This window comes from Nanorana parkeri, unplaced genomic scaffold (genome assembly GCF_000935625.1).
Source record: "Nanorana parkeri isolate BGI_ZX_2015 unplaced genomic scaffold, ASM93562v1 scaffold408, whole genome shotgun sequence".
In the NCBI taxonomy this organism is placed as follows: Eukaryota; Metazoa; Chordata; class Amphibia; order Anura; family Dicroglossidae; genus Nanorana; species Nanorana parkeri.
In genome coordinates this window covers 202,879-218,456 of record NW_017306676.1, presented here as the reverse complement: position 1 = coordinate 218,456, position 15,578 = coordinate 202,879, and the positions used below count along the sequence as shown (strand labels likewise).

At 43.9% G+C, this 15,578-nt stretch overlaps 1 protein-coding gene across 1 annotated transcript in view; it reads left to right on the top strand.

Moving 5' to 3' along the window:
* The first annotated feature begins 274 nt into the window (after positions 1-274).
* Positions 275-15,578, top strand: part of NUP153 (nucleoporin 153) — a 69,952-nt gene continuing 54,648 nt past the window's right edge. The window contains exon 1 of the mRNA XM_018559625.1: positions 275-688. Within this exon, the coding sequence (XP_018415127.1) occupies positions 575-688 (114 nt within the window). The 5' untranslated portion in view covers positions 275-574. The remainder of the gene's footprint in view (positions 689-15,578) is intronic.

Genomic DNA, 15,578 nt, shown 5'->3' with positions numbered 1-15,578 from the left:
AGTGAGCGATCCGTAGAGGAGCTCTCATGCAGATGAACCGTTTTGCCCATCTCTAACCACATTATCTGATGATCATATGCTCATCGGATTCGCCACCACGTGACAAGGGTCAAAACCCCCTTCTACAGATCGATTGCACAATACAGTCCGCTTTTCATAAGGCCCCGCCTCCACAATCCACCAATCACTGCCCCAGACCAGGAGACGCACGCGGCTGATTACGCAACCTCACGTCACGGGCCTCTGTGGAGCGCCTCGCGCTTAGTTCTTCCTTTTTCCCCTGGTACAAGCGAACTACGCTTCCCGTCAGCCAATGCGCGCTTAGACGTCCTTGCGTCACACAGGAATTGCACGAGCGCAGTTCCAGGCAGGCGGTTAAACCGAGAGGAGTGGAGGGCCCGTGTTCGTGGTATTCCGAAGAACGAGTTCGGTGCGCACCAGACCCAACAGCCAGGCAGCCCTGCTTCTTCAGGCTCGGTGTGGAAGGGCGCCTCTGCGGACTGCCTTGTCTACGTAGCTGTACCGAGTGACGGCAGAGCCTCGGGCCGGCGTGACCCGAGGAGGAGTCGGCCGGATGGCGGCAGCCGGAGGAGGAGGATTAGGCACAGGAGGCAAAATCCGAAGCCGGCGGTATCACCTGAGCTCTGGAAGGGCCCCATACACCAAGAACCGTCAGCAGAACCAGCAGGTGTGTGTGCGCGCCTCCTGGGTTATGAATGTGTGTGTGTCCTGCCGGATGTGTGACTTGAGCTAGTCTTATGTGATGCATTGATTACCCTGGGCCTACTCAATGAGGACCCCTGCTATCTGGAAGTTGTACTGCTTGCCATTAACTCAATCAGTTTTTGTTTCATTTCACATGCCTAGTCATAGTAACTGACAGTAGCAGTTACAGTGACTGTTGCGGTAAGGTAGGTCTGGGCTCCCCTCTCCCTGAAATGTTGCTGTCTAATAGTACTTCAAAAGTGTACCTGTCATGAAGAAAAACCTATACTTATCTTGCTGCCATCTTTTGCACTTCAGGGTGTGATGTCACTATCCTTCTGGCGGGATCCTGGGCAACAAAGTGAACCCCAATTCCTGCAAGAACTCTAAATTGAAGAGTGCAGTTTCCTGAACTATGTGCTGCCATACATTCCACATGATCTTGTTAGATGGAGCGTGACATCACTTTCACTTAGGTGCCATGAATGGAAGATAGGGGTACGGTAAGAATATCATCTGTTTTCCTTTACAGAATATTTTTGAAGGCGGTGATCTTTACAGGACAGGGGGTCCAAATGTAATGAGAGCTCACGTTTTAATGTGATGTCTGTTTTAAAGAACCACAATTAGTAAAACTGGTAACCGTATGTGGTAATGCATGAAATGGCAAGCGTAGTATGTGAATTTTGGTTTTCTCCATATTTATGTGCAGATCAAGTTGTTCAGCAAAAGCCACAACTAATAGCGAAATTCACCTTTTCCAAAAACGTAAATAAAACACCTACGTTAAAAAAAAAAAAAAAAGCATTTATTAATTTTCTGCATTTTAGTCTGCAAAGCATTGAAGCTGTGATCAGTGGATCACAGGTGCAATGCACAGGCTCATGCATACTATTCCCCCAGTCCCAGGTCCCTATAGAGGTACAGGGCTGGGGTAGTTTTCAATGGACTGTAAGTGTGGTGACGTCAATGCACCCCCAGGTCCGTATAGAGGTAGTTTTTCAGGTACAGGGCTGGGGAAATTTTCAATGTGCTGTAAATGTGGTGACGTCACTGCACCCCCAGGTCCATATAGAGGTACAGATCTCCGGATACAGGGCTGGGGAAGTTTTCAATTCGCTCTAAATGTGGTGACGTCACTGCACCCCCTAGGTCCGTACAGATCTTCGGGTACGGGGCTGGCTAAGTTATTAATGGGCTTTAAACGTGGAGATGTCACTGCACTTGTGCTCCTGTTGAGAGCTAAGAGTTCCTCTGCTGTGGTGGCAGAGGGGACTTGTAGTGTTTTTGTTCATAACCTGTGAAGGAATGACAGGGATGTGCTGGTGGATTCACACACACATCAGTGCCAGGTTAAAAAAAAAAATACAAAAGATGCTGCGGTGAGCAGAACAGTTGGATTCAGTAAGGGGGAGTGGCTTGGAAGGTGGTGGGCTGTGATAATATTTTAGGGAGTTTGCACCAGTTACAGTTGGTCCTATGTTCAGCTCTTATTTCTATTGTCTCTCTTTAGAGAGAGAAGAACTATAATATAGAGATAGATAGATGTGACTGCTTAAAGAAGATCTTTGGGCAAAGCTTTGATTAACCCTTGCACTGGGGGCTACCCCTGGTTTAAGTGCTCTTTTTGTCTAGGTGGTGAAAAAAAAGTTAAACTCACCCAAACCTCGGAGATGGCTGCTTTCTTCTCCGGGCACTATAGCCTCTCTCCTCCTGCCATGCATCCTCAGTGTTCTCACGTCTATACATGGCGTATAGAACGTGATGATTTAGTGGAACTCGGACGGCTGCAGTGGAGAGACGCTCCAGGGACCAGTGTTAGAGCAAGGCAGCTCAGGAATCGGGTGAGTAGAATTTTTTTTTTTTTTCGCACCTAGACAGAAATGAGTGTTTTAGCCCTTGCCATGTGGGGTAGCCTCACTGTAAGGGTTAATACGTTTTGCCCGATGTTCTTATTTAAAGTCCAATTACCACTACCTGTCCATAAGACTTCCCTACCATTAGGTAGACAAACGCAACTTCACTCAACCTGAGATTTACCTTAGTTGGGTATTTTTGGTTATTAGCTATCTCCACCCCCCCCTTGGTTTGGTCATTTTGGTCATGAAATATATCTTTAAATATGTGACTGTTAGCCATGTCTTAAAGGATGTTATGAAAACTGCTGTCTATGCAGTATACATAGATTACAGAAAACAGCTTCAAACGCTCAGATGTAAACAGGGCCATAGAAATGAATGGGATTTTTTGGGGGGCATACTTCAGGGCAGCAAAAGCGCTACCAAACGCTCAGTGTGATCCAGGCCTAAAGAGCAGTATGATTTACTGTTTCTTGCAGGCTATGGAAACATGTGCACGTCTCCATACTTTTTATAAGCTGCATCTCGGCTCATCTGATAACAAGCTGGATGCCATATATGTTTTATTAAAGGAGAACTATGGGGTAATTGTTTTCCCCCATAGTTCTCCTAAGGGTCACGGGAGGACATAAACTAACCTCCTCCTGTAACCCAAAGCTCAGTATACCGCCAGCTACAGTTCGCGGTGTACTGAGCCCGCCGCATCCGGGACGGATCTCGACATTACTGGCGAGATCCACCCAGTGGCGTGAGTGACAGCTGGCTCTGCCTATCTAGAGACAGAGCCAGCTGTGCCCTCCCCCGTCCGTTCCGCCAGTCAGCACTGGAGGATCGGACAGGGGAGGGGGAGAATCCCTGCAGGGAGCTGTGAGTGACAGTCACGGCTCTCTGCAGGGAGATGATGGAAAAGTGAGCGTGCGCCGGTATGTGTTCGCTCACTTCCCGGTCTATTGAGCCGACGTGTGACAGTTTTATTGTCACAGGTCGGCTAGAACTATGAGGTTGAGTGAAAATCACTCACCTCATAGTTCTCCTTTTTTAATGTCTTTTTTTTTCTGTCCATGATCATTAGAGAAAATGTATGATTTCATGCAAAGCATACTCATTGTGACATTTGCACTTTGTGTCTAGATTCTCTAATGTTGTACACAATTCTTGCATTATTAGAAGGCTGGTTCTTTTTATTGCAAATATGAAATGCCCCTCATCTGTGCTCGGTGTGGTGACTTGATTGTGTCTTGTTTACTTTAGTGTACTGCGCTCAGCAGGTAGATGTAATGGCGTGTCACTATTTCTTTTTCTTTTATTTTGTTAATAAATTGTGCATGGCTTCACCACTGTGTTCTCTACTCATTTGTACAGTGCGGTGAACTAGGAACTGGGGGGCGTGTTAGCAGACACGTGCTTTTTCCCTGAGCATCTGTTCAAAGTTTTTTTTATTTTGTCTCGTACCGTACCACACAGTGCAGGTGCAATCCAGAATCACAGTGATGTTTTTTTTGCTGCTTTTACTAATTGGTTCTTGTAGAATAGGTTTACTGTTAATGGCAATATTTAGAATGGGGATTTTTCTGAGGAATATTTTGTTATGTGCAGTGTATATACAGAATTTAGTTGGGGAATTGGGAACTTTGTCGGGTGCTTGAGTTCTCTACATAAAGCTAAACTCTGGACCAAACAGTAAAATTATGTTTGTAAAACCATCTCATGGCTTACCTGGAACATGTTCTTGATCTTGATATCGTTCTCTTAAAGGGAATAAAAATAGTTAAGCGGAGACGGAATTAAGTAGGGCTGATTGGGGTAGACTAGAATTTAAAACTAGTTTAAAAGGAACAATTTTGCTGCCGGGCGCTTTTTTTTTTGCACATATTTTATAATCCACATTTTAAGCCTGAAAATTACTTAAAACCCCGGAGAGTTGTATATTTTCTGCAAGCACTGACCCTGTGGAATAAAGTGGTGGCACGTTTATACGTGGCATGATATTAGCACAGCTCTTTATCAAACCCAAAATTTCAGTAAGAATTACGTTTTAGGATAATGTTAGTGCTCAAAAACCCATGTCTATTTTATAAAAAAAAAAATGTTATGCTGAGTAAGTAGATACCCAACATACCAAGCTGAAGAATGGTGTGCGCCCGTAAAACGATGACAAAATACAGTACCCCAAATTGTGTCCGTAGGTGATGCTTTCAAAGTCATCAGATCATCAGTTTAGAGTTGACTGTGAATATTGGCCCTAGAATGATTACTTTCACTCTGGTGCATGCGAAGATACCGAACATGTGTTGCGCAATCAACATTTACGTAGGCGCACCTGATGCATTTTTTTTGCTACTATGTGCGCAAGGGGCAGGGGAATTGATTTTTTTTTTCCTGTACTCCATTGCTATCACTTAGGGAAGCACTCTGGGGGTAGCTCAGCCTACCAGAGTCGCTTCCAGTGTAAAGCCGACCATTGGCTTTGCATAGCTGAACAGTTTGGCTTCTAGAGGGGCGCGCTGCCAGCGACATACGGCATAAAATGCTGGCAGCGAAAGGGTTAACTGACATATGCAGATCAGAAGCTCATACCCTTAATCTGCTGATGCATGAAACAGTAAATTAAAAACTGACAATGTTAGTTGGCGATAGATTTTCATGGCTCCTAGTGATTTGTCTTGCGTTTTGATCTGCATGGCACAGATATTGTGCAGCATTCATCTGGCATACCGAAAATAGAGCTGGGAAACAGAACATGAATTCTTAAAGTGACATTAAACCCTCAGATTTTTTAACATGCAACAATAGTGTAATATGTGCCTTACTGTAATCCATGGTTGTTTCCCTTCTCTTTGCTGCTCTTCCTTTTTAAATCCGTATCTCTTCTCATGCTGGGGGAGAACTTCAGTTTTGCAGCAGACTGCCTTGTCTCTGAAATGGATACATGGTGTCTGTATGTAGGTTCACAACCTGAGCCAGCACTACAGGAAGAGTCACTCAGCTGCAAAGGGAAGTTCTCCCCCAGCATGAGAAGATATGAGGATTTAAAAGGAAGAGCAGCAAAGAGAAGGGAAACAACCATGGATTACAGTAAGGCACACATTACATTATTGGTTTATGTTAAAAAATCTGAGGGTTTCATGTCACTTTAAGTTACTTCACTAGTGGGTGGAAAGAAGCATCTTGAAAAAGTGGGGGGGATAAAGCTGCTTCAATATCCTGGACCTGTCATCGCTGGAGAACAGTGCAGTAGCACGGAAGTGTGCCATAATATAATCATGTATTTTGTTCATACTCACGCATTTTGTTGTGAGCTCATGGCCAACTCCACTGCATTCGCATACATCAAACATCAGAGTGAAACCAGAAGTCTCTCTGCAGCAAGCGGTAGAGTAGTTACTGCCCTGGGCTGAACTTCATGTTGGCAATTGGCCGGCAGACTTTCTCAGCTTGACCTGGGAATGTGGTCCCTACATCCTAAAGTGCTTCTGTACCTGCAGAACAATACCGGCACCTTCAAATCCAAAAGAGCCCAGCAATCCAATCGGTTCTGATGAAGGGGGCGTGCCCCAGAAACGCCTAAACCGTTTACCAACTCAGGGATCGAGGTTACTGGTGTTTTACATCGCTCCAGATTCTCCCTGCCAGGTGTTCCGTCCTCTCACCTTATTCTACTGTTTTTTTATTCTACCGAACTGTTGTAAGTACAGCCTTAGAGCTGCGTGTTTTTACTATTAAATAACATTTTTACACTATGGAGGTGCTCTCTTTTTTGTTCCCTTGCTTCTGTACCTATCAAAGGTTGGTGGCAATGATATAAATCTCCCTTCCTCCAAGTTCAATAACAAACTGGACTGGTATGTCTTCAGGTACATGGATCCTGTAGTGGTCCACTCCAAGCTTGCTCCTGTGATGGACTAAATCTCAATACAAACTAGTAGTCCCATCACTGGAGCCATTTTTTAAACATTTATTTTTTATCCGATTAACCGATTAATCGAACTTAATAATCGGCTAACTAATCGATTTTGAAAATAATCGTTAGCTGCAGCTCTAGAACCAGTAGATGCTCTGTGGGATCAGTGCAACCTGATTTACACCTTTCCTTCCCAGAGTCCATCATCTTTGTAGAATCGAGATGGGAGGGCATTCCAGTAAATCTCATAGCCCTGAATCGGCCCCAGCAGTTGGGGTACTCTGATACGTTTCTTGGTGGATGCTTCACGGGCTCTTCTAAATTTGTCCCGATCGTTCGTCTCATAAAATCATTTCACTATACTGCTTCATGGCCCCTGGCTGGCATTCTGTTGATCCTCATAGGTCTTGATTGGCCCAGGTGGTTGCAATGCTCTGACCTGATGAGCAGATGCTCAATGGCTCTTCTGATGGGCTCTGCTTTGCTTCAGTCATGACTTAAAGTCCAGGCTCTGAGGGGCAGAGGCATATTGGAATTGGTTATTCCAATGATGCTGAAAGTGACATTTAAAGGAGTTATATCTTAATAATGCATCAAGTACCTTAACTATTAACAGAAATGTATCTTATTTGTGTATCCCTGGACTGTAGATCCTCAAATCATCTCTGAATTGGTGCTGACACTGTCCTTCCTTCTGGTGGGTGGCTGCTTTTTACTCATGTTAAGTAGCCACCGCTCCAAGCTCACTCCCGTGATGGACTATAACTTCAATACAATTTAGTAAACTAAACATGAGATTGAAGTCCATCACAGGAGTGAGCTTGAAGTGGTGGCTACTTTACAACACATACAGGGACCATGGGGAACAAAAGTAGTCACCCTCCAGAAGCAAGGACCGTGTCAGGGTGAATTCTGAGATGATTTGAGGATCTACAGCTGAATGATACACAAATAAGGTCCAGTATTGTTAATGGGTAAGGCACTTGAATGTATTTTATAGAATTTTCTCTCCTGAGTTTTAGTTTCACTTGAAAGCTAGGAAGTCCACTTCTTGCAAGGTCTATCGCTGTACAAGGTATATCATATTTTGCTTGATGTTAGGCAAGATGTTTTCACCCTAGTAAATTCTGTGGGATAAATCAAAACTGAAGCAGGCAGAATGTGGAGTAGTTGTCCATAGAAACCAATCCGCTTCTATCTTGAGTTTGTTCAGTTAAGCTTTGAAAATGGAAGATAGAAGTGGGATTGTTTGCCATGGGCAAGATTGTCTTTTCTTGTTATGATAAATTCCCTGTATGTGTGTCAGCCCACAGCAGGATATAAGTGTTAATTGTATTTCTGGTGGACCTTGCAAGGTCTTTTAACCCCCATTCACACCTGTGCATGTTTGTGCGGCAAAATGCTCAGCACATGAACTTCCATTGATTTTCAATGGCCCCCATTTACACCTGAGCGTTTTGTCGCAAGCTGCAAAATGGCTGTTGCTGAAAAAGTTTCTGAGCTTCTTTGGGGCTGTTTTTTGCATGTTTGGCCCCATGCACTTCAATGGAGAAGCCTGAAAAGTGCGCAACACAAGTGTTTTTGCATATTGTCTGGGTTTTTTTTTTTAAACACGTTCCCCCATTGACCGCAAGGTCGTGCAATCTGCCAGCAAGACACGTGTCTTCATGTACGTGCATTTAACGCTTGTAAAAAAAAAATGTGCAAACATTAGCAACATACTCCTGGCGAATATGCGCACAAGATTGCTGACACCTAAGCTTGAATGCAGTAGGTTCCATGGCTCCCTGCAGGGATTCCCCCTCCCTTGTCCGATCCTCCAGCGCTGACTGGCGGAACGGACAGTGGAGGGGGCAGCTCCAGCTGGCTCTGCCTCTAGATAGGCAGAGCCAGCTGTCAATCACGCAGATGGGTGGATCTCGACAGTAATGTCTGGATCCGTCCCGGCTGCGGCGTCTCAGTATACCGCGAGCTGTAGCTCGTGGTTGACTGACCTTTGGGTGACGGGAGGACGCTAGTTTGTGTCCTATAGTTACCCTTACGAGAACTATGGGGAAAAGCCCTGAACCCATATTTCTCTTTTATGGAAGGAAAATGTAGAGATGCACTTCATATTTTGATTCTGGATAGGTGTCAGAATTCTGATAATGCCTGATGGGCTCACACATGGTTATGGGGACACTTATAAAACACAAAACTCTTGGTGGTACTGTGGCATGCACAACTTGCATGGTATATGTAGAGCTAGCCTTTTCTATATTAACTGGCCAGTAGGATTTGTCTAACCCTGCTCTAAATGATTGAAATAGCAGGTAGCAACAGAGAAGTTTGAAATCTGTACATATGTAATGAAGTTCTGTACAGTTTCCTGTAATGGGAGTTCTTTTATTCAATGTAACTTTTTCTGTCTGTCTCTGTGTATACGACAAGGCTTTGGAAAGCACCATGTGCACTGTCTGTGCTTTGCTGTTGGTTGACATTGGAGCTTTTGAAAACAAGAAGTATTTGTTGCAAGATGTGTGCAGCTGTTCATGCTAGAATTTTCCCATTTGTTCATGAGCTGGTCTGTGCTGGTAATGATTCACGGCCCTTTTTTCGAGTGTTCATTTTACTGAAGGGTATTATTCATTCAACAAATCTTTGCGCTTATTTGGTGTTACTATGACATGAAGCAGATATTTTCCAATGTGTGAGAAAAATGCACCTAAAACAAACTCCAAGTGATTAATTCTACTGTTGTAGTATTTTGGGCCAATTGTTTTTTAGTTTTTATGTACATTTCGTTTTTTTGTGATCAAAGTATGCAGCCACCCATAGGTCTTTGTAAGTCTTAAAAAAAAAAAAATGTGTTCTTCAACTTCATTGTATAAAGCCTGTGACGCACTGCCCGCGAAGAGGCGGCATGCGTGCAATGTGTCTTGTGATATTTACTCTATTGCGTCAGCTTGGGAGAGCTCGCATAGTGGAGCGTGGCGAGTTGAAAAATTTTCATTTATGGCAAAATGGCTCACTCCTATAAACCTGCACATCAGGATGCCAAGTCCATTGAATTGTTACGCGTGAGCCGATTGGCTGAAGATGCAGTCTTTCATCTGGCCATGCTGCTTTCACACACTGCATGTGAATGTCTGCTCATCACAGTTTTGCTCCTCACAGCTTCACGTGCAGTGTCATGGGCATAAAAATGGTAGTGCAAAACTATAAAGCTTCTGTTTAACCAGCAATGTTGTCTAGCCCTTTTGTCAAGCTGGGAACAGGTTACACACATATGACAAGCACCAACTATTAATATTTCCTTTCACCAATAAATGCTAAGGGTGTGTCCACAGCAACCAATGGGAAGAAAATCGGACCTGATGAAGAACTTCCACAAAAGTGCAGTTTTGAACAAATTAGCATTACTTTAAGCAGCTGAAAGGCCTGAAAATGGATCAGTAGGAAACTAGACCCCTCCAACCATCCCTTAAAGCTGGCCATACACCTTACAATTATCTGCAGATTTTCTGTGGTCAGATGGAAAAGGTGCAACAGATTCCTCCATCTACACTTAACTGTGTGGATAGAGTAATCTCCACCTGGGCCAATCTGTTGCACTTTTTCCATCGGAGCACAGAAAATCTGCCGATAATTGTAAGGTGTATGGGCACCTTTAGACTAACTAATGGGAAGAAGAAAAGTTGACCTGATGGAAAACGTCCACTTTTACGTGTAATTTTAAACAATTGCCTATCATTACTTCAGTCCGCTAAAAACTTGAAAATTGACCAGTGGGGAACTTGTTACTAAAGTCAACTATTCCTTATCCATCCTTCCTTCCTTATTAACTTAAAACGTTTTTAGAGTTTAATTTTTTTTCAGCATAGTTTCACCAGCCATTGGGGATAATGCTTTTAGTCAGTGTTTTTTATTTTGCTCATGGGAGATTTTGCCTCCAGTGGTGATTTTTCTCCTTCCTCTTGACCCCCCTGATCTGTTACCTCCTTCGATAAGATGTGCCTGTCTTTTTGCTTCCAGCAGCCACCTTCAACCGATTCTTGCTTTGTCCCTACCAGTCCTTTAGAGAATCTTTTATTCCAGACACTTGCTTGGAGCAGAGGCTGCAGCTGGCTGAGAGGAGCACAAGAGCAGTAGCCTGCTCATGATTCCCACCACTACTCTGCTGGAGACCTGGCCACATCATGCATTTGCGTTACTCAGCTTAGAGGCAGTCACATTTAGGGGATGCCTTCTCCACTTTTATTCTATGCTCCCTCTGTTCTCAGCGCACCTGCGAAAATGCCCCCAAACACTATGCTTAAAGTACTCCAACCTTAAACATCAGTTGGCTCTGTGCTTTCAGTTGATGCTCAAGTGTCTAATGACCTAAATGCTTATATGTATGTGTGTGTGTTGTATGTAATATATTCAATAGCAGAAATATGTCCTCTATAAATTGCATCCCAAAAAAGGGGCAAATCTTGGACTGGCAGCATTATTGATGTTTTCACTATTATGCAGGATTTATAAAGCGCCAACAGTTTGCACAGCGCTTTACAAAATTGGGGCGACAGTACAGTTACAATTCCATTTTTAGTACAATAGGTTTTGGAGGGCCCTGCTCGTAAGAGCTTACAATCTAGTAGGAGGGACAAGTGATACAAAAGGTAATTGTTCAGATTAAGTTGGTAGAAGAAGTAAAAGGACAGGTGCGTTGAGGTGGGATAGGGTTCCCTGAAGAGATTCGTTTCAAGGATTGTCTAAAGGTGGACAGAGTAGGCGATAAGCCGACAGATTGGGGTAGGGAGTTCCAGAGGATGGGAGACACTCTGGAGAAGTCCTGGAGGTGAGCATGGGAGGAGGTTTTGAGAGAAACGGAGAGGACGGTTTGGGTGATATTTTGAGATGATATTGGAGATGTAGCCGGGGGCAGAGTTGTGGATGGCTTTGTATGTTGATATTTTGAATTTTATTCGTTGGGAGCATGGCAGAGATTGGCATAGAGGGGCGGCAGACACGGTAAGGTGGATGAGTCTGGCAGCAGCATTCATGGTAGACTAAAGGGGGCGATAGCCTGTTTAGTGGTAGGCCAAATAGGAGGGAGTTACAGTATTCGAGGCGAGATATTACAAGGGAGTGAATTAGCTTTGCGGTGTCATTTGTTAAAAAGGGACACATTTTAGATATGTTACGGAGGTTGAGTTAGCTCAGAATCCAGGATTACACCGATCATCCAGGCTTGAAAGGATGGGTTGATTGTAGTGCTGTTGATTTGTAATGGAGAAGTCAGGGGAGAGAACTGAAAGGAAATGATTTGGGTGTAATCAGCATAAAGATGGTATTGGAAGCCATGGGAGGCTATTAACTGACCCAGGGAAGAGGTGGTGGTAGAATTGTAGGTGACACTGAAGGTGCGCTGAGGTAGGTAGGTGAACCAAGAGAGATCAGAGTCTTGAAGGCCAAGGGATTAGAGTTTATTAAGGAGAAGTGGGTGGTCAACTGTGTCAAAGGCAGCAGAAAGGTCTAAGAGTAGAGGCCATTGGTTTTTTGCAGTTGGTAAGTTCTAGAAGCGCAGTTTCTGTGGAGTGTTGGGGACAAAAGCCAGGCTGAAATTGATCAATAGGCAAAGGAGGCACGGTGGGCGGGGCAGCGGAATGGGCCGGATTCCAAAGGGCAAAGACCACTGCATCTAGCACCAGCGGGGAGGAGAGCGGCGGCAGCTAATCAAATTATGAGAATTGTTGCCAATGTATCGTTATCCATTATAATCAATTGAATCAATTAGTCGTTGCAGCCCTAGAAAAGAGGTGGAGTACTAGATGAGGGTGTTGATAAGTGTGAAGAAATCTGTTGACAGCTTTTTTGGTGATGGAACCTGCTGGTTTTAAAGACTATAATTATCCAGAGGTTCTGCCCTCTGTATATTTATTAGAGACTGACTGCCTTTTGGCAGCAACAGCATTAAATCTATAATGAGGAGGATAGGTGGATCCTTGGGGATAATGAATGAATGTGCCATTGGTACATTCTCAAAGTTTTCAGTTGTTTGAAGTAATGCTAGTCATTTGCTTAAAATTGCACAAATGTGTAAGTTCTAAATTAGGTCCACTTTCCTTTTCTTATTAATATATTTTATTCACAACAGAAAATAGAAAAAATATTAAATGTTTATTCGGAGAAAATATACAATTTTAGGAAAAGGTAATTTTGAAATTGTAAAAAAGTAAAGACCATATTGACAAGGTTCTTACAACTTCTGTTTTTTTCCTAGCAGACTTTGCCCTATAACCTGTTATTGCCATCTGGGCAGTTTGCCAAACTATGGGAATGTGGTCTAAGGAATTTAAAGACCATGAAACCACTACTGCTGTCCCTTTTGGCTATGGACTGGTTGCAGCTTATGCCTACACTATTGTGTCGATGCCTTGCCAGGCATTGTCTGTCTTTTTTCCAGAATGAGTCTCAGGTCTGTTAATACTCAGAGGACTCTCTGGCTTAAATATTGGTCTGCGGAACAGCAATGTAAGAAATATTTACTCTGCCTTCCCCTTTGACGGTGAGTAGCTGTTTGGGGCTTCTTTTTACTTTTTTTTTTTTTTTAACCTCTTGCCGTCCGCCCGTAGTAAAAAAACGGACGGACGGCACTGCTACATCTGCGGGTTGCCGTCTCCAGACGGCAATTTTTTTCTGCCCCCCTGACCTTACAGCGCTGCATGACGGAATAAATGTCAAAGTACCGCAGCGCTGAATACTGAAAAATGGCCTGGATGGGAAGGGGGTTTAACACCGTGGATGTCAACAGGTTAAAGAAGTTACTGGCGTTAAAAACTTTTTTACCACAACAAAAAACTTATAAGCCTCCACCTGGCTAATTGCACTTTGCCCCTTTGCAAAAAGCATTCCTTTTTATTTTCCCCAGGGTTCATTCACCAGGCTCAAGTCTCGGACCTGGTCCAACCATAAATTCTGCACCCTTTGAACAAGTCTCAGGATGAAGATGCTCCCACTTTCCAAAGTTGAGGGACATCTATTAGCTTTTGCAGGGGCATGAACTGACAATGTGTCAGATGCATGGGTAACAGAGATGGCCTCCAGGGGCTACATGCTAGAGTTTTGATCTCTACCTCCTCATTGCTTCATGTTGTCAAATCTGCCCACCTCCCTGCAAAGACTAACATATTTCCATGTTGCATAGGCAGAGGTCCTTGGCCAAAGCTCCAATGTTGCTCTTAAGTGGATGAGTTTCATGGTTTTCACTGAGTGCCATCCCCATTGCAAAAGTGAAAGCCTGCACCTTCTGGATCTTGGAGCGCTCAATATTTCATTTGAGTGCAAAAATTTTGCATTAAATCCAACAGGCTATTCATGGCCTCCCTTTGTGTCCATAGAGTCCAGAAAGTCCCCTGGACAAAAGGATGCCTACTTGCATGTCCCTTCATTTGCAGTACATCAATACATCTTACGTTTTGCTCTGGACACACAACACTTCTAGTTTATTCCCCTTCCCTTTTACCCCCCCCCCCGGCCCTCTGCACCTGTAGTGTTCATCAAGGTGCTAGAACCAGTGTTGTCCTTTTTTGTGCTTGCCTGGCATTCCCATAGTGGAATACCTTGATCTCCTACTGAGAGCATAATCAGCTAAGGACTTGTTGGGCAATGTCAGCAGTGCTGTCTAGAGCAGTTGTCTCAAAGTACCGGCCTGTGGGTAAATTGCAGCCCACTAACCATTACTATATAGTCTGCAGCCAGCTGATACATACACTGAGTGGCAAGATTATGACCACCCCATCAGTACTTCGTTGGGCCACCTCGTGACTCCACGAGATGTTGAAAGGTGATGCGAGGAATCTGACACTGCACTGTTGCCCTTTTGTTGCCTTGTACCAGTCTTGCCACTCTCCGTTCTGTCCTAACATTGACTAGTCGCTGACGGCCACAATTTGCACGTTCAGACCCAGATTTTCGGCTGACAGTCCGGTCTTTGAACACTTTAACAACAGCTGCTCTTGAACATTTCACGAATTCTGCTGTTTTGCTGATACTCGCTCCATGGCTCCGAGCGCCAACAATCATTCTATGTTCAAAGGCTGTTAAATCGCGTTGTTTACCCATATCTTCAGAAAAACATCACTTCTACTGTCGTGGTAAACAACCTGCGTCCCTATTTATAATGGTCTGGGCCTTTCGCAACTTCAGAGCTAAATTATAGCTAATTTGCCTACAAACGTCAGGTGGTCATAATAATCTGGCCACTCAGTGTATATGTTTAGGGATTCCTGTGTCAGGAACTTGTGTTTTTCCTGCAGCAGGAATCCCTAATGTGGCGTTTATATGCGCCAGTGGTCACTTGTTCAACCTAATGATTGGGTGACAGCCACTTTGTGTAAACATCTGCATATGTTTACATGCGGTTAGGAATCATTCTCCCTGGGTGCATCGATTGATTCCTCACCGCATGGTATCATAACGCATACAATTAGGGCTGCAGCTAACGATTATTTTCATAATCGATTAGTTGGCCGATTATTAAGTTCGATTAATCGGATAAAAAAAAAGGCTCCAGTGATTGACTACTAGTTTGTGTTAAGATTGTAGTCCATCACGGGAGCAAGCTTGGCGCGGTGGAAGTAAAAAAAGTGTGGTGTGCAATATAGTACATTATACAGCGGCGCAGTGCAGAATACCAGCAGCTATAGAGGAATGTAGCAATAGTACATTATACTATAATGTGCTATTGCTGGGATTTGTAGTCCTCTGTAGCTGGCGTTATTCTGCATTGCGCTGTATATAATGTATTATTGCTGGGATTTGTAGTCCTCTATAGCTGGTGGTATTCTCCATTGCGCTGTATAATGATTTATACTGCGCAATGCAGATTACCACTGACCAGTTATAGAGGAACAAATCCCAGCAAAAATACATTATACAGCGCAATGGAGAATACCACCAGCTATAGAGGAACAACAAGTCCCAGCAATAATACATTATACCGGGTGTTTAATATATTATTGCTGGGATTTGTTGTTCCTCTATAGCTGGTGGTATTCTACAGTGTGCCGCTTTTTTTTTTAAAAACAGGAAACATTAAAACAGGTCCCCCTTACCTGTTTCTGAACCCTTGTAAGTCGCGGCGGCGT